The following is a 21,370-nucleotide window of genomic DNA, read 5'->3' as shown; positions in this document are numbered from 1 at the left end:
TTCCACTCTACGGTATTCAAGTGGACAGAAGAAATCTGCTGAGATGCTAAACCTTATCATCTGGGTAATGTCCTTATATCCCTGGTACTTGTAAGTATGAGTTCTTGGATTAAATACACCTCTCCACCATGCCTCATGAAGCTTTAATTGGGTTCAGATCAAATTAAAGTGGTGGCCACAATTTTTCAAAATTGTTAGGATTGCTCATCATATTCCTCAAAAATCAATTTATTTTATTAGTATGATCTATCATAGAAAATACTCTAATTGAAATTAAGGTTCTAAATGTGATGTCAAGCCTGTAACATCTACAAATGGAGTTTGACAAGAAAATTCATTAGCATGCCCTTCTGTTCAGTATTGCAATAGAGAAGATGGTTTGAAATTGTGGCATTAACGCAAGGGGTGCTATTGTTTATAAATCAGTCCAGCTTTTTTTTAGCATAGGCCTATGCAAATATCAGTATTGTGGTAAGAACACAAAGAGCTATGAAATATACCTCTAGTAACCTGGAAAAGACAGCAAGAAATATAAATCTGCCTACAAATTAAAATAAGTACACATGCCCCTCTGACCAAAAAAATGAAGGGAGATCTAAATATATTGTAATTGGCATATATAAATTCCAGGTGACTCCCCATTTTTCATCCTTCCTGCCTACCACCAGGACCAGTTCCCTGATTTTGAGGGCAGTTTCAGTAATTTTCAAATTTTAAAATCCTGTGCCTTTCAGTGTTCTATCTATAGATGACAGAGTATGGCTGGTCGATAGTAGTTCTATTAACTACTACACAAAGGCAGTATGGGACAGGGTGGCTGATTATTATCCATATACAGCAGACCTTGTGGCCAACGAGGACATGGCACAATCTCTACCACCAGAAATACAAAGTATTACCAGCAACTGAGTAACTGTAACCTCAAAAGTGACATGCCAGAGAAACCTACCGGGGGCAGGACTTGTGTCAATGCTGGTGTTGAGAGGGAATGTTGTGTAGTAGTGCTTCTTGGTTGCATGTCTTAATTTTTTTTTTTAGTTATTATTATTGCCAAAATGTCAAGGAAATATGATGCAGTGATTTAAAAGCATTTGTAAGGAACAGCTTTCGTGTTTGAGGGATTCAATAGAGACCAACTTTTACGTTTTGTATTATCTATAGGTGTTATTTTTCTGTTGCACATGGCAGCAAGTGCAATATGCTCAAACCTGTGCAAATGAAGAAACATAAGGAGAGTGTCCGGTGTGTCGAATGGAACAAGAACCTGAATTTTTTGTATAAAACAAGGTGTAAATACTGTGGTGAATGCCAAGGCTTTATTTACATCATTTATCGTACAACGTAACCTGCCTGTAAATTGTGCCAACCATGTAGAGACTTTGTTTTCCAAAATGTTCCCATATTCAGAAATCTCTAAATGATATTGGTCTGCTAGAACAAAAGCAGCGGCTATCATTACAGTAATGTGCTTGGAAGAAAGGTAGAATAAAATTGACTTCAAGTTATATCCTGTTGTGATGTTTTTCAGGTCTGAACTCAATGAAATTGAGTTGTCCCCTCTCTCTGACTAATTTAAAAGCAGATGCTACTGGAGCTAAAATTTTCAAATTTTTTGCTCTCAACTTTATAGGAATTCAACATTCCATTAAAAAAAACCTGCCTAGCTCTTGGTGTTGGTAATGCTCTGGTATTGGTAGGATTAAAGAATGGTATGGCAGGATGTTTGCTTTTTGCTAGGGGCTTTACGTCGCACCGACACAGATAGGTCTTATGGCGACGATGGGATAGGAAAGGCCTAGGAGTTGGAAGGAAGCGGCCGTGGCCTTAATTAAGGTACAGCCCCAGCATTTACCTGGTGTGAAAATGGGAAACCACGGAAAACCATTTTCAGGGCTGCCGATAGTGGGATTCGAACCTACTATCTCCCGGATGCAAGCTCACAGCCGCGCGCCTCTACGCGCACGGCCAACTCGCCCGGTGCAGGATGTTTGAAGCAGGAAATTAATAACATAATCATTGTAGGCTGCTCCTGTTGTCACCTAATTAATCTTGCTGCACAGAAAGGTGCAGAATGTTTGCCTGTAAGTGTAGACAAAAGTAAAATTGATATATTTTATTATTTGGGAAGGACTGCAAAGAGGAAAGAAAAATTCAGAGAATTTCAAACTTTATACAACAGAGAGATCAGGAAAATTCTAGAAAGTGCCTACTTGATGGTTATCATTGAGAAGGTGTTTAGAAAGGTTTTTGCAGCATTGAGACCCTTTGGAGTGAAATTGTGAGTAAGAATTCTCAGATGGGAACTTTCAAGACCTACAAAGTTCCTTACAAAGTTGCTTCTTTAATCAAATATGCATAAATCTTTTTCTCTTAAGTTTTATGGCTATCTTTGAACATCCAAAAGTAACTCTTAAGCCAGGTATGCTGCACATCCACTTATTGAGGTCAGTTTTGGAGGAGCTGTTGAAGAATGTGACAGCAAGGTTTGTGAAACCACATGTTATTAAGAACCCCTAGTCTCTCCTTGATGTAATCATAATCCAGTAAATCAAAAGGATGATCCTGATCTGATCATAGTAACTTGACGTTTGCTTTGGTGAACACTTTGAAGTCTCAGGATAAGTGTGTATTCTTTAAGTCTGTTAGAACGTGTTTTTCTTCATCATGTGTCTATATGGTACACTAATTTCCATTCAAAGATGAAGTTTTAATGAATGCAGAAGTTGCAAGTATTTTTACTACAAGTAAGCCTTAGCTTTTTTATAAGCAAGTTTCTGAACATTCTGACTATTGAAACAGAAGATGTAAGATCAAGCAATTGTTACTCTACACTCCCAGTTCTGTAACTTTCAGCTGGAAGAAACAGATCTGGCAAAAGGGAGAATTGATGTTCAGTGGCATTGGTAGATCAGATGAAGTCCAAGGTGCTGCTTGCTATTTTTATCAATTCCACAATGCAATGCAGAGTGTGAGAGGATATTTATTTAGTAGAGTAAAAACACCACAGTGCAGATCCTCGCTGTATGAACAAACTTTAGAGAAACTTTTAACGTTAAAATCTGTTCAGCAAGGGCAAGTGCTTTGAGCAAAAATTTAGTTCAGAGTTTCTGACAAGACCTGAGTCAGCTACAGGTTAGGTGTATTGAAAAACATTTATTACATGTTGTTCAGCATGTTGAAGAATGGGAAGTCAAATGTTCCTGAAGCTCAGGTGTGTCCAGTATTTAATATTTACATGTAAATAATGAAAAAATGTGTAGGCTTACTAGATTTTTTAATGTATTGAATTACAGTAGTACATGTTATGCCATGAGTAATGTTGTGATACACTGCCAAAATTCTCCTGATCTTTTTTATGTTTGATAGTTGGCATGTTGGAAATCCTACTTGTATGTAGCTTCACTTGGAATCAGATGTTAATTGTCAAGGTAATCTTGGTGACAAAATTCAAAAACAGATACTCTGTACAAATTGATGCCTTCATGACATTCGAAAATATCTGAAGTCTCGATTACTGAAGAATGGGTGTATAATAATTTTATAAGGTTTTAGTGAGATCGCTACTAACATATATTTCTGAAATGTGGCCTTTGTCAAGATCTGAAAGACAGCTTTGTAACTTTGAGGGAGGAATTTTGAGATGCATTTTGTTGAGCAATAGAAAAAAACTGAGTATGAAGATGTGACAGGCTATTTAAAGAACCACTGGGTGAGTTGGCTGTGCGATTAGGGGTGCGCAGCTGTGAGCTTGAATTCGGGAGATAGTAGGTTCGAACCCCACTGTCGGCAGCCCTGAAGATGGTTTTCTCTGAGTTCCCATTTTCACACCAGGCAAATGCTGGGACTGTACCTTAATTAAGGCCACGGCCGCTTCCTTCCCACTCCTAGGCCTTTCCTATCCCATTGTCGCCATAAGACCTATCTATGTCGGTGCGACGTAAAACAAATTGTAAAAATAATAATTTAAAGAACCAGATATTGTTGGTGGTTTAGGATCAAGATGCTAGAGTGGGCTGGACATACACTATGTGCCAATTATGATAGAACAAGGATGAGATGAGGAGGATATTTAACACATTCAGTACCTCCTTCTCAGCAGGACTTTCCAATGCCTGCACCAACCATTTTCAAACCTGGCCCTCTTAACATGCATTACTTAATAAAATTTACCATCACTCCTGAACTAGAAATGTTAGAAGCATGATACTTTTGTGCTTATCTCTAGTAGGTATTGAGAGTGTGATATCTGGTGTCTCAGATTCCAGGGTAGAGAGGAACACGACATTTCTTGCAGTACCATATTGTTTCACTTCTAATTTTGTTTTTGATGCACACTGTGCACTTTCTTGAGGCGTGTTCTTACTTATCACAGGGCAAAATTTTACAAAAACATTGTTACCTCCTTTTTCCATCTAGCTGGATAAATGGCTTCTTGGTTGGAGCTTGTTTTGGGGGTGGGGATTTAGATGTATTCATGTTAGATGAAGATGCTTTAGATGGAACAGGAGATACTTAACTCAGTTATTTGTGTATCTTGTATCAAGTATCTACAGACTGTTTGCATGAACAACAGAAATGGGAGGGATTTGTTTTTAATGTTTTTTGATGAAGCCTAAATGTATTGAAGATTGCAAAATGAAAAAGGATACCTTTTTGGGTCATTTAACAGTTTTCGTCGTTAATGGATACATTGCAAGATACTGTTCAGCAATGTCTACTCCATGCATGTATTGGTTATAATCAACAATACGTTCTTGCTTCATTGCAGGTTATCCAAATCCACCTTTTGATTCTTCCGCCATTTCTGCTAAATGTATTGTTGAAACGATTATATTCCTTTTGTCTATCCATGAAAGAAAAAGAATCTCGCCTCCTCTAATGGAGGTTATTTATTCCCTGTTTTGCCTTATTGTCCCACAAACTGTAGTGTTCTACTCATGTAATTCTTTAACCAACCCTACACTGTTATAGAAATTGTCCACCGGGCGAGTTGGCCGTGCGGTAGGGGTGCGTAGCTGTGAGCTTGCATCTGGGAGATAGTGTGTTCGAACCCGACTGTCGGCAGCCCTGAAGATGGTTTTCCGTGGTTTCCCATTTTCACATCAGGCAAATGCTGGGGCTGTACCTTAATTAAGGCCATGGCCGCTTCCCACCCCTAGCTTTTCCCTATCCCATCATCGCCATAAGACCTATCTGTGACGGTGCGATGTAAAACAAACTGTAGAAAAAAATAAATTGTCCATATGTTACTGCGTACCCTTGGCCAAGTTATGTCCATCATAAATTTTGAGAGTGCAAATATATCCTGAATTTGACTTTCACTATCCTGACTAAAATGCCACACTTAGTATGTTTTCCAGGATTGTTCTCTCAAAATTTTAAACGCACTCACCAATGCAATATTTTTGCCTGGAGTGCACATGGTTGAAAATTTATTGCTCATTCTTTCTAAAATAGGTCTAATTTTATACAGCCTACCTTTACTATCGGCATAATGACTACTATTACTGAAGTGAAGAAATGTAAGAATATGAAGTAAGCTTGTTTGGGACATTGTTTTAGAACGTATTGGAATTTGAAAAACACGGTTCTTGGCCCAGTACATTTTTATATCAGGCTTTTGGACTATTCCTGTGATGAACATCAATCCTAAAATATTTTCTAGTCGGAGACATCATTTGGTTTCCAGGATTGCATGATTGAATTCTTTGTGAAAAGCCAGGACGCCACACTTATCACTTGACTCGCTTCTTTGTGAAAAGCCAGGACGCCACACTTATCACTTGACTTGCACATAGATTCGTCTGTTCACGCACATACTCATAAACGTTGTCATTCATGAAAATACTCATGTAACCCATAATTTCCTGCTAATTTTCTATTTGAATGTTTAGACCTGAATTTCCTGTAAATTGTGGAACAGGTGGACAGTAACTAGGATGATATGTATCAGACACTTCACTTTCTTCTGTAGGCCTGTCGGATTCAGGAATGTGAATTTCCTCGTTACTTTCACTTTCCGAGTCTATCTCAGGAATAAATTCTTCACCAGAATCATCGTTGTGAACAATATCCAACAGTTCCTCTATAAGAAACTTTGTTTTATAAGCCATGGATGTGAAGTATATTTGTACTCAATGAGAATGACATGCAGTTCATTGGAATGTCAAGTACATATTTGACGCACCAGGAAAAGCTTAGATATTTGTGCTAAAACAGCCGTGATAAACGAGAGCCTACACAACATAAGGATGATCTCATTCAGGAAACAAGGTCAACCCTCTTTCTGTTAGAACCAGTAAGGCTGACCAAAATGTAAGAATGCATAGATGCCGAATGTAAACAGTGTTGCTCTGCACGCAACCTTAAACGTCTTACAATGTTGACGGCCCGCAACATAGGAGGCAGCTTAAACATCATCAGCTGTCTACGGTCCTCAGTGAGTTAACATGTTTGCAGAAGGGTCTTGAAATATTTTGTTGACCAAACCTGAGGTGGGAGGGGTGTGTGCGTCAGGGCATAAGGATCCTGGGAATTAAGATTTTGGGGAGTATAGCACTGGAAAGGAAAGACTGGAAGGAGCCTGAAGAAAGCCAAGGCCAACAACAGGTTCTCATAGTAATGATGATGGATCCTCATACCAATTTTGACATCTCATGCTTTGAAAATATTACATTTTCCTTGTGATATACCACCTCATTCTGAGAATGCATGAAATCTTTGTAAAGTTGCAGATAATCATCACATGGTACATTGTGCACTAGTGAACTAAATTCAAGGTATGAGGCACTTCTCAGATGGAAAGAAATCACAACTGGCCTACGCGCTTCTTTTACATTCATAGTTCTTAGTGTCTTTGCCACATCCAAACCTTAATATTAGCCTGAAACATCTGGTCCAGTGACGTATTGGACTATGCTACATATTCTGGGTTTTCCTATTTAAGTCTTACAAAATAAAGTGAAATTGTGAATTTTAACACATGTATAAATTGATATGGTCCTGCTAACTTGCATACATTTCGAAAAATAAATAAAAGATAGAGAGCTAGGAATATATACAAAAGATAAATCATTATGATTGATCAATCTGAGAAGACGGAGCAGCAGAAAGGGAGGATCTAGCCAAACATGAAAAAGTTGTGTCAGTCTTCTGGTGAGGCCTGAGAAGTTTTTGACTTGTTTAGAAACTTCCCGTGGATTTTAAATAATAAAGCTTTTGTATGTACTGATATTCAAATGGCCACATTGTTACAGCTGTAATCATTTTTACTATAGATGAATCTGCAGAATTTATGCCTCAACAGATTCCTGTATCTCCAACGAAAATATGAGTACTAGTTTTTCATTTTGGTGCTTTCACTTTCACAGTGAGAATTGAAATTGAATTCTTTCATATCTATGATGATTAAGCTTAAGTTTGCCATGAATGATGACTTAGTGTGCCCTTATTTAAGTGAGATGACTGGTGGGATTTTTCTTTTTTAAGGTTCCACCTTCATTCCTGCTAGTCAGCGTCCGGATGGTACTTGGAGGAAAAGCCGCAGGGTGAAAGATGGCTACGTACCCCCAGAAGAGGTGCCTTTGTAAGTTGACCAATTGTACTGTTTTGTATTGTTAATATTAGTTAGTTCTTCAACTATCTGAAAGCTGTTTTCTCTTAGGTATTATGCATAACATAACCATTTCACTAATTGCATTAACCAAGTGAGTCGGCTGCGCTATTTGAGTCATGTGGCTGTGAGCTTGCATTCGGAAGATGTTGGGTTCGAACCCCTCTGTTGGCAACCTTGATGATGGTTTCCCATTTTTCATTCTAGGTAATTGCTGGGATTGTACTTTAATAAAGACCACGTTCACTACCTTCCCAGTCCTGACACCTTCCCATCCTTGCATCACTGAATACCTTCCATGGGTTAGTCCGGCATTAAACAAAATTTATATATATTTTGCATTACTCAATTTATGATTTGCAAATTTTGGATACTGTTGTTAGGTGTTCCACATTATTGTATTTTTTTAATAATACACTAGGGTCCCACAAACTCGACTCATTGTGGATTGAGTAGGTGTCGAGTTTCTGAAATTATGCAGTAAGGGGTGGGATATTCACAACTTACAATATTTTACTGCAGATTACTCTAATGAAAGTTCTAGCTTAACACGGGGCACTGGAAAATATTATATACCCTGGAAATAATTGTTTAAAAAAAGAAAAAAGAGCAAGGACCAAGCATTTAGGGGTGCACAGGTGTGAACTCATATTCGGGGAAATAGTGGATTCTAACCCCGCTGTTGGCAGCCCTTAAGATGATTTTCCGTGGTGTCCCATTTTCACAGAAGGCAAATGGTGGGGCTGTGTCTTAATCAAGGATACAGACTCTTCATTGCCACTCCTGGCCCTTTCCTATCCCACCGTCGCCATAAGACCTGTGTGTGTTCACGTCTGTAACATCCTCAGTATTTGATATATAAGAGAGTATCCTCATAAAAATAATTCAACACTTTTTTCAGTTCTTTTCATCCACCCCAACCCCTTAAATGGATTTTCCAAAAACAAAAGAATAAGTGTTTCTTTACTTTTTAAAGAAGATTCCAAATACCTATTTTCACATCTTTAAACTGTCAAATTTTTAGATATAGATACATTCAGTATAAAAATTCACCCACCTTTTCACCCCCTTAGTGATGGAATATCCAAAAATCCTCCCTTAGTGAGCACCTACATTGTAATATAAATGTATCCACAAAATTTTATTTCTTTATGTTCAGTAGTTTTGGCTCGGTGACGATCAGTCAGTCAGTCAGTCAGTCCATGTTATTTTATATATATAGATAAAATATCTTGACAAATTCATTATCACTGAGCCAAAACTCGTGGACAAAAGGAAATGAAATTTTGGGGATATATTTATAATAGAATGTAGGTACTCACTAAAGGAGGATTATTGGATATACTGTCGCTAAGGGGGGAAAAGGAGGGTGAATTGTTAAAACAAGCATATCTATATCTCAAAAACTTCATAGATTACAATGTAAAATTGGTCCTTAGGATCTTCTTTAAAAACAAAGAAATACTCTTTTTTTTTTGGAAAATCCCCTTAAGGCGGCTGATAAAGTGTGCAAAATGGGTTGATTACCTTTTATGAGGATACTTATATTCCAAAAACTGAAGATTTTACAGACAGAAAAATTGGTTTTTGATATCTGCTGTACAAATAAAGAAACGTGTATTTTAAATTTTTTTTTTGGAAAATCGAATTATTGGGGGCGACCTGGGCCCTGTTTCATAAAACTAACTAATAATATTAGCTAATAATATTAGAACTCATAAAAATAATTATTAGTTAACCAAATTCTGTTTCATAAAGATTTACACATGACTAATAAAATATTTTCACTAATAATATTAGTTTATTAGTCAGCTGACACAAATGGAGGTTAGAATCGGTCTGTTGCATATGTTCTTGGTTTGGGTTTGTTCCTAGCAGGAGGGTAATGCTTTACTACAACCGACTATTAATCCACATGTTCAAAAGTCTCACTTGATATTTTTGTTGTTGTGACTTCAATACATATGAAAATGCATAAAAGATGTGAAAATAATCTGTGAGAAGAAAATTTCTTTGCGAAAAGTGATTGAGTTAAAGCGTCAACTATTCGCAGCCTTTTACACTTTATAACTCTCCTTGTTCCTTTTACTTTTTTATTTCACGTGCTCTTAAACATATCTGTTGAGATGGATTAGCAAAATCTTTGTTTACTACCCCTGTTGGTGGGGGCGGTAGAATAACAGCCATAGTATCCCCTGCCTGTTGTAAGAGGTGACTAAAAGGGATCCCAGGGCTCTCAACTTGGGAGCGTGTGTTGGCGAGCATGGGGCACTGAAATGAGTCCTGCCATTGCTTCAACTTACTTCTGCCAGGCTCATTTTCATCTACCCTTCTGACCTCCCTTGTTCAACTCTTGTTCTTTTCTGACCCTGACAGTATTCGGTTGCGAGGCCGAGAGAGTCTTTCATTTTCACGCCCTTCATAGCCCTTCTCTTTCTTTAGCCGATACCTTCATTTTTCAAAATGTCGGATCCTTTCCACTTTTCTATCTGATTAGTGTTGTTATAGATGATGGTTGCCTAGTTGTAGCCTACTTCCTCTTAAAACAATAATCATCACCAGCATCATCTTGGTTTACTGGTGATATAAGCCAAGATTTTAAAAGATACTTGGCGTGCCCGAGCAGAACCGCACTAGAGAAACACAATGATACTGTGTATCACTACCAACCGTGCCTGCCCCGTGGTGTAGGGATAGCGGGCCTGCCTCTTACTCGGAGGCCCTGTTCTATTTCCTACCAATCCTGTCAAGCAAATACTCAAAAGTTATGTAATCTAACCTAAATCTCCCATTGTACCGGTATTCATATGTTTGTTTCATGTCAGTACAGGCTGTTTTTGGCGTAACATTTATTGAACGGTGAGTACCTACACTCATTCCTTATCACTATTTGAATCAGAGTCGACCATTTCAGTGACCTTCATAATTTTATGCCAAAATATTAAAATACCGCTCACTTTGGTTTCAGTAATAATATGAATTATGAGTCAAAATACACTCATGGAAATAATCCTAATAATATGAGTAACTTTTATTAGTCATGTTGTGTATGAAACAATTTACTAATATTATTAGGAACATCTACTAATAATTTTGACTCATAAACTAACAACTAATATTATTAACTAATACTTTTATGAAACATAATACTAATATTATTGGTTTCTTACTTATACTATTAGTGAAAGATTTTTTATGAAACCGGGCCCAGGAGTGACAAAGGGGGTGAGATTTTAAAATGACTCTTCAGTATATCTCAGAAATGTAAATTGTTATAGGCATGAACATTGGTATTTGAAATCACCTGTAAATGTAAAGAAACGTGCATAATTTATTTTCCGTAAATCCACTTTGGGGGAGCAGAAAAAGGGGGTGAATTTTTAAGAGAAGAATGTCTACAGAACATCTCATAAACTTAACATGTTACAGAAGTGAAAATTGGTATTTTTAATCTTTTAAAAATTAAGTAACATGTATTTTTTTGTTTTCAGAACAAACTCTTAAGGAGGCAGAATGGACTGAAAAAGGGGTTGAATTCATTTTATTAGGATAGTGATATCCCAAAAACTGAAGCTGTTACAGAGGTGAACATTGGTATTTGGAGTCACCTTTAAAAGTAAAGAAATACGTATTTGTTTGTTTTCGGAAAATCCACTACTGGGGATGAAAGAATTGAAAACTTAGTTGAATTCTATGTATGAAGATAGTTATATCTCACAAATTAAAGATGTTGCAGACTTGAAAATTGGCGTTTGGAATCTCCTTTAAAAATAAAGGAACATGTATTCTTTTGTTTTCTCAAAATCCACTTAGGGGAGTGAAAGAATTAAAAAATTGGTTTAATTATTTCTATGAGTATACTTATATCTAAAAAACTACAGATGTCACACGTGAAAATAGTCATTTGGAATCTCCTTTAAAAATACACATTTTGGGGGGAAAATCAACTTGGGTAGGGTGGGTGTGAAAAAGGAGTTAAATTCCTTTTATGAGGGTACATATAACTCAAAAACTGAACATGTTACAGTCATGATACTTGGTATTTGGAAGCTCCTTTATAAATAAAGAAGCACTTTTTTTGGAAAAATCACTTGGGGGGGGGGGGGGATGAAAGGAAGAGAAAAAAATTCTTTTTATAGGGATACTTATATCTCAAAAACTGAAGGTTACAGACGTGGAAGCTGATATTTGGAATCCCCTTTAGAAATGAAAAACATGAAATTTTTTTTGTTTGGGAAATGCACTTAATGAGGAGGGTGAAGGGAAGTGAAAATATTAAATTATTTTTATATGGATACTTATATCTCCAAAACTGGAGGTTACATACATGAAAATATATAATGGAATCTCCTTAAAAATAAAGAAACACGCATTTTGGATGTGGAGGAGATCCTTGGGGGAAGGCGTAAAAAAGGAGTTGAATTCCTTTTATGTAGATATTTAGAATTCCTTTTAGGAGGATACTTATATGTCAAAAACTGAAGGTTACAGACATGAAAATTAATATTTGGAATCTCCTTTCAGAATAAAGAAACATGAATTTTTGGTTTTTGGAAAATTCACTTAAGGGGTGAGGGTGAAAGGAAGTGAAAGAAATTGAATTATTTTTATGGAGATACTGATATCCAAAAGTAACTGAAGGTTACAGACGTGAAAATTGGTATTTGGAATATACTTTAAAAATAAAGAAACACACATTTTATGGGGGGGGGGGGGGTGTCAAATTTATGGAGTTGGAAGGAGTTGAATTATTTTTATGTGGATACTTATATCTCAAAAACTGAAGATGTTACAGACATAAAAATTTTAATTTGGAATCTTCTTTCATAGTAAAGAAACACGTATTCTTTTGTTTTCGGAAAATCCATGAAAGATGAGTGAATGAATTGAAAAATTAGTGGAATTCTTTGTATGAGGATATGTATATCTCAAAAGGTAAAGATGTTTCACACCTGAAAATTGGTATTTGGAATCTCCTTTAAAAATAAAGAAGCACGTATTGTTTTGTTTCGGGAAATCCACTTAAGGGGGGAGAGAGGTGGAAAGAAGTGAAGAAGAAGTTGAATTCTTTTTATGAGGATACTTATATCTCAAAAACTGAAGATATTACAGATGTGGAAACTCCTTTAAAAGTAAACAAACACATATTTTTGTTTTTGTTTTCGGAAAATTCACGTAAGGTGCGAAAAGAATTGAAAAAGCGGGTGAATTTTTAAGATGAGTACCTGTATATCTACAGTATATGTCAGAAACTTAACATGTTAGACTTGAAACTTGGTATTTGGGAAGTCCTTTAAAAATACAGGAACACGTATTTCTTTTTGTTTTTGGAAAAGGAAGTGAAAAAAGAGTTGAAATTTTTTTATGAGGATACTTATATCTCAATAACTGAAGGTGTTACAGACGTGAAAATTGGTATTCGGAATCTCCCTTAAAAGTAAAGAAACATGTATTTTTTAATATCAGAAATCCACTTAGGTGGGGGTAGGCGAAGGACTAATAAATGGGTCTAATTCTTTTTATGGCAATACTTATATCTCAAAAACTGAAGACTTTACAGACCTGGGAATAGGTATTTGGAATCTCTTTTAAAAATAAAGGAACATGTTGGTCTTTTTTACTTGCAAGATGACTGTTCCTCATGTGTACAGTTCTATGTTGCTTGGTCATCTTAGCCCTAAAAGGCAATACCACAAACCTGGTTTACAAAGCATTTCTGGAGTAAATGAAACTCAATTTTCGGTGAGTTTTATACTTACAGGATTTTCAGATATATACCGGGTGAGTTGGCCATGCGGTTAGGGTCGCGCAGCTGTGAGCTTGCATCTGGGAGATAGTGGGCTCGAACCCCGCTGTGGGCAGACCTAAAGATGGTTATCCGTGGTTTCCCATTTTCACACCAGGCAAATGCTGGTGCTGTACCTTAATTAAGGCCACTTGCGTTTACGCTTCTATAAAAAATGAATGGGTGCGCAATCTCAAACCTAATTGCATCAAATTCTAGCTCCATTCTTTCTGCATTTAACATGTTACAGTATATTTGATGTATTATGGAGTAAATGTAAGTTAGCATGAAGAAGCAAATTAACGTTCTCCTCTCTCCAATGGACAGAAGACAGGATCTACAATACTCCCTTTGCTCCCCTACTTCCCCTCCCCTGTTCATGGAACAGAGTACAATGCCCACAGAAACTCTCCATGACCACAGTCCGGAAGCAGTGATTGAAGGCTGATAAATGAGGTAAAATGGGTCCACCTATTCAATACATAATTATTAATGACAAATATAACTGAATGGGTGATTGTTAAAAAGGACCTGAGTCACCAAATGGGTCATTTTGAGTTAGTGACAGATTCAAATTGGCTGAGGGTAGTGTCAGAACGGTCCTAATATCAGGCTTCTATCATGGTGTACCACGCCATATGTTTTTAGATTTGATTGTAAGAAGGGACCTCAGTCATTGACTCAATTCCCTTTTAACACACAATGTTGGTAGCATGCTTTGCGTGGACCAGTTTTCATCTGTTTCATCGGCTGTCGGTTAAGGTTATGTTTATGCTTGCGTTCGTGGAATGTTGCAACATTAGTAGCGTTTTTATTAATATTTGTGCCAGCAACTGGTGATTTTTATACAGTGTTCAGAATGAGTGGGATTGAATGTGATTCATCTCCAGAAAAGATAAGGAACAGAACTAAAAAGCCAGAACAATATAAAAGGAATATTATTAAAACAGCTTGTGTCAGAGGAGAAGAATACATTGACAATGGTGGTGTTCGAACAAGAGCGAGAATGACCCGTTCGCCTTGCAGGTATGTGTAATTAACAATATACTGTACGTCTCTGAAAAGACCTAATTAATCACTTATGGGATTTGACTAACGAAAGCATGGCACTGTGGTTTTTTATTACAGGTGCCAGAGAAAATGCTATGAGCAATTTGATGATATCGACAGAACAGTTTTCTTTGATTCACTGTATACGTTTGCCTCTAAAAGTGAACAAGATTTACATCTACAAAGGATTGAAGTATGTGAAGTGGGTAAGCTCCGGCCAAGAAAAGAAGCAGCCATACTCAAAGAAAAGAGTTTCAAATATCACATGCTAGTACGTGAAAGAAAAGTAGAGGTTTGTAGAGAGGCCTCTTTTAGGCTTTACCACGTTTCTGATAAGAGAATAAGACGTTTGCGAAAACTCGTGTTGGAGGGAAAATCCCCCAAAGATAAACAAGGTCATCATCCTTCTGCTTTAAAAATTGAAGGGAATGATCTTGTCCAAGTGCAGACACATATTAGCTCTTTCCCTGTGAAACAGGCTCATTATACTTCAGGCAGTTACACTAACCTTTCAGCAGAACTTTCTGTAGCTAAAATGTACAGCCTTTTTAAAGAAAGGTACTCCTATTGAAGAATTAAGTTTGAGTTCTTTTTTACGGTATTTCAATGAAAATTTAAATCTCAAGTTTTGCTGGCCACAGGTAGACACTTGCTGTAAATGTGAGGAGAAGGAATATGAGCTGAAAATCAAGTTGTTAAATGATAATGCAAAAGGAGTAATTGCTGCATAGTTAATGGTTCACCCCAGAGGAAAGCCAAAAAATTTACTAATGCTTTACAAGACAGTGAACAAAAATCTAAACATTATAATGAGATTCTGGGTCTTGTTTGTGATTACATGCAAAATCTTGCACTACCCAAAATTCCTGTTCAGGAAATATTTTATCTAAGACAACTTTCTGTAAACGTGTTCTGTGTGTATAATGTGAAGACTGGTCTAGCCCATTATTACGTATATCACCAAGGACAAGCTCGGAAAGGGCCGAATGAGGTAGCATCCTTTATGCTTGACTACATCAATAATGTGCGATCTGATGTTCATGAACTTTACATTTTTGCTGACAACTGTCCCCGACAAAATAAGAATTACACCTTGTCGTGTTTCTGCTTATCCCTCACAGACACTGAGCGATTCAAGACAGTAAAGCAGTTTTTCCCCCTTCGAAGTCACTCGTTCTTGCCTTGTGACAGGAAGTTTTGTGTTATAAAGCGGCCAATACGAAGAAAAGATCGTGTTTGCACAGTGAAGGACCAGGAGAGTTGGCCTTGCGGTTAGGAGCGCATAGCTGTGAGCTTGCATCCGGGAGATAGTGGGTTCAAATCCCACTGTCGGCAGCCCTGAAGATGGTTTTCCGTGGTTTCCCATTTTCACACCAGGCAAATGCTGGAGCTGTACTTTAATTAAGGCCACAGCTGCTTCCTTCCCATTCCTAGGCCTTTCCTATCCCATCGTTGCCATAAGACCTATCTGTGTCCGTGCGACGTAAAGCAAAATACCAACAAAAAAAAAAAAACCACAGTGAAGGAGATCTGTCTCATCTGTAATGCGTCCAGGATGGCTCGAGAAACTGTAACAATGGTTGAGAGTGGCATAATTCTTGATTTTAAAAACTTTTGGCCAATGTACTATAAACGATCAGAAAAGACAAGAAAAAGACCTAAACAGCCAGAACAACATAAAAGGAATATTATTAAAACAGCTCGTGTCAGAGGAGAAGAATACATTGACCATGGTGGTGTTGGAAGAAAGCGAGAATGAGCCGTTTGCCTTACAGGTATGTGTAATTAACAATATACTGTATGTCACTGAACAGACCTTATTAATCACTTATTATGGGATTTGACTAACGAAATTATGTGACTGTGGTTTTTGTTACAGGTGCCAGAGAAAATGCTATGAGCAATTTGATGATATCGACAGAGCAGACCAAGAATGCTCCTCGTTCAGGAAGAGAACATTTCAACATATCCAAGTTCCATTAATTTGAGTACTGCAGTGAATTGAAAGGTTTTGTGAATGCATCAGAAGCAATCAATACCTACAACTTCTGTAACATGTTTGTACTTCACAAAACGTCACCTACCCATCTTGTAAGATACCGATTAAGAAAGCAAAGCTGGATGACATTCGGAGGGTGTACCGCTATATTCCACAAGAGTACTCTGACTTCTATGATGAAATTTTGCAATGGCCCACAGTGCCTGGTGAATATTATGATTCCGATGACTAACAGTGATGTTTATAGTGTCATTTCAAGACTTGTCAGTGTGTGTTCCTTTGTTATTACTATTATTAATAGTAGTGTATTATTGTTATTATTATTGGAGGGCATTGGTTCTCTTCTTATTTGACCTTACCAAAGACACTACAGATGACATATAAATATCAATAGGTTTTTCTGTTTTTTAATTTTGTTCTTTAGTGTTATACAGTGCAGTGTTTTGGTTTGTGAAAGTTACAATATATTTTGTTCGGTAATAAAATAAAAAGCAGTGATTTATTGTGGCACAGAAGTAAGAAGTTATGACTGATTGTTAAAAGGTACCCAAGTCATTATATATTTTTTTTTTTAATTCTCCTTGTGAAAAACAATGCAACGGTTATGGAGTAGTGTTTAAAAGAAATAAGTTTCATAATGATAGATCCGTATTGAACTGTGATTACAATAGAGTAAACTAATATATTGTTATTGGTCCACCTTTTCAATACAAAATGAAAATTACATAGGGACTAGTTTCGACCTAGTAATAGGTCATCATCAGCCTGAAGTAAGTCAAAGATCGAAGAAAACATAAACAATGTAAACACAAGTACAGTCTCTTTAAAGGTACATACCAAGTGGGAAGTTGAGTAGAGATATATTAAAAATAATAACTCATCCAAATTGACGAAGCACTGAGCGGAATTTATGTAAAGTTCGGTGCGCCGTATATTATAAAAGACCACTGTGCACTAAATGATGCAATAAAGAAGAATAGTAGGTTGAATGCTGGCTTCTTCTTAGCTGTTGTATAATCGAAGAAGATTACGTCGTGTTTTATAAGGTATTGATAGACGTCAAAATACATGGATGTTGGAAGGCTCTTCAGTTTTTTTGAACATGGCAATAGTTGCGTGTGGAGGCTTAGGAAACCAGAGAAGCGTTATATTATGTTAAAAAATAGAGATCCTTAAAAAAGTCCCGTGCGTTGTATAAATTGTGGAAATGGAAATCGAAAAAACTTGGTTCTTAAGCGATAATGTTGTTCATTCAGAGATCGATTGAAAATAAAGAATTGTAACATAGTCTTCTCAAGATGTTCATAAACCAGAATTAATAGACGATGCGAAGTATGATGCTAGGAGAAAGCTCTTCTGCTTCTGGAATCTTGAAGGACGATGGATGTTTCACGAGGTGGAGCAACATATATGGAGTTAAATAAAGGTGGAAATAAATTCGCAGTTCAATGCGGACCATAAATTTGATTCTGAATAAAAGACAGTAAGATTTTTTTTTTTTTTTTAAATATGTCAAAAGGAAAACTCAAGCGTGATGTGATGAGCTGAAGAGAGAAACGGAGGTAGGAAAGGATCAAAGGAAATTTTGAGGAGGTGAGGGAAGAAAAATGAAGGCAGGAGAAGAATATATATTTTTTTTTTTTTTTTTTTTAAGGTGGGGCTGAGGGATGTGGGAATATGGAAGAATGATTAAGAAAAGTGCTAAAAATAGAATGAACAATCGGACCTTTAATATTAGATTTTGATTGTCTGAAAAGTTGAATTAGCAGGTCAAAAAGAATGTTTGAAGGTAGGTAAGGATCAAAGGTTTTTTTTTTTTTTCCTTCACCTAAAAAAAAAAAATAAACCTTTGATCCTTACCTACCTTCAAACATTCTTTTTGACCTGCTAATTCAACTTTTCAGACAATCAAAATCTAATATTAAAGGTCCGATTGTTCATTCTATTTTTAGCACTTTTCTTAATCATTCTTCCATATTCCCACATCCCTCAGCCCCACCTTAAAAAAAAAAAAAAAAAAAATATATATTCTTCTCCTGCCTTCATTTTTCTTCCCTCACCTCCTCAAAATTTCCTTTGATCCTTTCCTACCTCCGTTTCTCTCTTCAGCTCATCACATCACGCTTGAGTTTTCCTTTTGACATATTTAAAAAAAAAAAAAAAATCTTACTGTCTTTTATTCAGAATCAAATTTATGGTCCGCATTGAACTGCGAATTTATTTCCACCTTTATTTAACTCCATATATGTTGCTCCACCTCGTGAAACATCCATCGTCCTTCAAGATTCCAGAAGCAGAAGAGCTTTCTCCTAGCATCATACTTCGCATCGTCTATTAATTCTGGTTTATGAACATCTTGAGAAGACTATGTTACAATTCTTTATTTTCAATCGATCTCTGAATGAACAACATTATCGCTTAAGAACCAAGTTTTTTCGATTTCCATTTCCACAATTTATACAACGCACGGGACTTTTTTAAGGATCTCTATTTTTTAACATAATATAACGCTTCTCTGGTTTCCTAAGCCTCCACACGCAACTATTGCCATGTTCAAAAAAACTGAAGAGCCTTCCAACATCCATGTATTTTGACGTCTATCAATACCTTATAAAACACGACGTAATCTTCTTCGATTATACAACAGCTAAGAAGAAGCCAGCATTCAACCTACTATTCTTCTTTATTGCATCATTTAGTGCACAGTGGTCTTTTATAATATACGGCGCACCGAACTTTACATAAATTCCGCTCAGTGCTTCGTCAATTTGGATGAGTTATTATTTTTAATATATCTCTACTCAACTTCCCACTTGGTATGTACCTTTAAAGAGACTGTACTTGTGTTTACATTGTTTATGTTTTCTTCGATCTTTGACTTACTTCAGGCTGATGATGACCTATTACTAGGTCGAAACTAGTCCCTATGTAATTTTCATTTTGTATTGAAAAGGTGGACCAATAATAATATATTATTTTACTCTATTTTACTCTATGGAGTAGTGTGCCGTACAATCCATTCCCAGTTAACTGTATCCTAAAAAAATCTCTACTTGTTTGGTACAAAATCCAGAGGACAGGATAGTTCTTTGTGTTTAAGGATGTCGATATGGATCAAATGTGTATATCCAGAATGGATGTCTGTTTTTATGAAGAGGAAATAAAAGGATGTGTATTATACGAGACTTACCTCCCTCACACACCTTCAGGGGTATCTTTCATCAACAGCGGAGTACACCACACTGCTTGCCAATTTGAAGCAGAGGCTAGCGGTAGGAGTTGTGGTGGAGGGGAAGTGGTAAGGGGATGTAGGGGTGTTTTTTTTTTTTTTTTGCTTTATGTCGCACTGATTCGGATAGCTCTTATGGCGACGATGGGATAGGAAAGGGCTAGGAGTTGGAAGGAAGCGGCCATGGCCTTAATAAGGGTACAGCCTCAGCATTTGCCTGGCGTGAAAAGGGGGAAACCATGGAAAACCATCTTCAGGGCTGCCGACGGTGGGATTCAAACCTACTATCTCCCGGATGCAAGCTCACAGCTGCGTGCCCCTAACCGCATGGCCAACTCTCCTGGTCCTTCACTGTGCAAACACGATCTTTTCTTTGTATTGGCCGCTTTATAACACTAAACTTCCTGTCACAAGGCAAGAACGAGTGACTTCGAAGGGGGAAAACTGCTTTGTCTTGAATTGCCCATTGTCTAAGGTGATGGGAAGTGGTCGATGTTTAGTATCGTTAAATATTATTCCTCTTTTAAAGAGTGTTGATCTTATTTTCCTAATAACGCACAGCCTACAGAGAGTACAGCAACACAGTTTTCTACAGTTAGTTAGAACGTAACTGTCCTCCTCGTTAGGAATATTTGAACACACAAATAATAGCTTATTTGATTATTCAATTATTTTTTCCATCAATTTTTTTTTTTTCGGTTATTTAATTTTTTTCCTATCTATTATTCATTTGAAATTCCATTAAAATGAATGAGGTAATACCAATATAAATGGTCCGTTATTGGACATTATAAATTTTCCAGCTAACTCATTCCTGGTTGCCAGCATGTTGCCCCCATGTGCTAAGTTGGGCTCATCAGTTGGTACATAGCACACCCACCAAGACGCATGGCTAGTGCATACCGTGGAAGCTACTGCGTAGGCTACTTGCAGCCACCGGCAGTGCCAATGCAATATGAGAGAGACTAGTAATACTAAACAGAGGGGAAAAATGGAATGTGTCCAACACATTGAAAAATGAAGGTATCGGCCGAAGAAAGACAAGGGGCACGAAGGGCATGAAAATGAAAGACTCCCTTGGCTTTGGAAACCTAATACCATTTGGGTCGGAAAAGAACAAGAGTTGACTGAGGAAGGTCACTTGGGATAGATGAAAGCAAGAAGCCTGGCACAAGTGGTCGCCAACGCTCGCGTGCTCAATCAGTGAATCATCAATAAATCACCACTGGTATGCATTTAGAGCAGTCACCCAGGTGGCAAATTGCTTATCAGTTGTTTACCTAGTCTTTTCTTAAATAATTTAAGAGCCTATGGGGCCCCTTCTAGTTGCCTCTTACGACAGGCTGGGGATACCGTGGATGTTATTCTACTGCCCCAACCCACAGAGAAGAATAATGGTTGGTAAATGTGAGAGAGCTGTAATTATTATTATTATTATTATTATTATTATTATTATTATTATTATTATTATTATTATTATTATTATCCAAATAGTTTGCTGTGAGCTTATAGCTAATATATGTGAGCTCGCATCCGGGAGATAATGGGTTCGAACCCCACTGTCGCACCATCGCCAGAAGACCTATCTGTGCCGGTGCGACGTAAAGCAACTAGCAAAAAAAAACTAATATAATTTATTTTTTCATTTTGACATAAAATTAAAGTAGGTATATTGCTTGCTGATAGTTAAAAGAA

At 37.0% G+C, this 21,370-nt stretch overlaps 1 protein-coding gene across 1 annotated transcript in view; it reads left to right on the top strand.

Annotated features, from left to right (window-relative positions):
• Positions 1-21,370, top strand: part of Pym (partner of Y14 and mago) — a 172,552-nt gene that overhangs the window by 93,198 nt on the left and 57,984 nt on the right. Inside the window, exon 2 of the mRNA XM_067141933.2 lies at positions 7,489-7,585. Coding sequence (XP_066998034.2) covers positions 7,489-7,585 — 97 coding nt within the window. The remainder of the gene's footprint in view (positions 1-7,488; positions 7,586-21,370) is intronic.

The sequence above is a fragment of the Anabrus simplex genome, chromosome 2, assembly GCF_040414725.1.
Source record: "Anabrus simplex isolate iqAnaSimp1 chromosome 2, ASM4041472v1, whole genome shotgun sequence".
NCBI lineage: Eukaryota > Metazoa > Arthropoda > Insecta > Orthoptera > Tettigoniidae > Anabrus > Anabrus simplex.
This window is presented reverse-complemented; position numbering and strand designations above follow the sequence as displayed.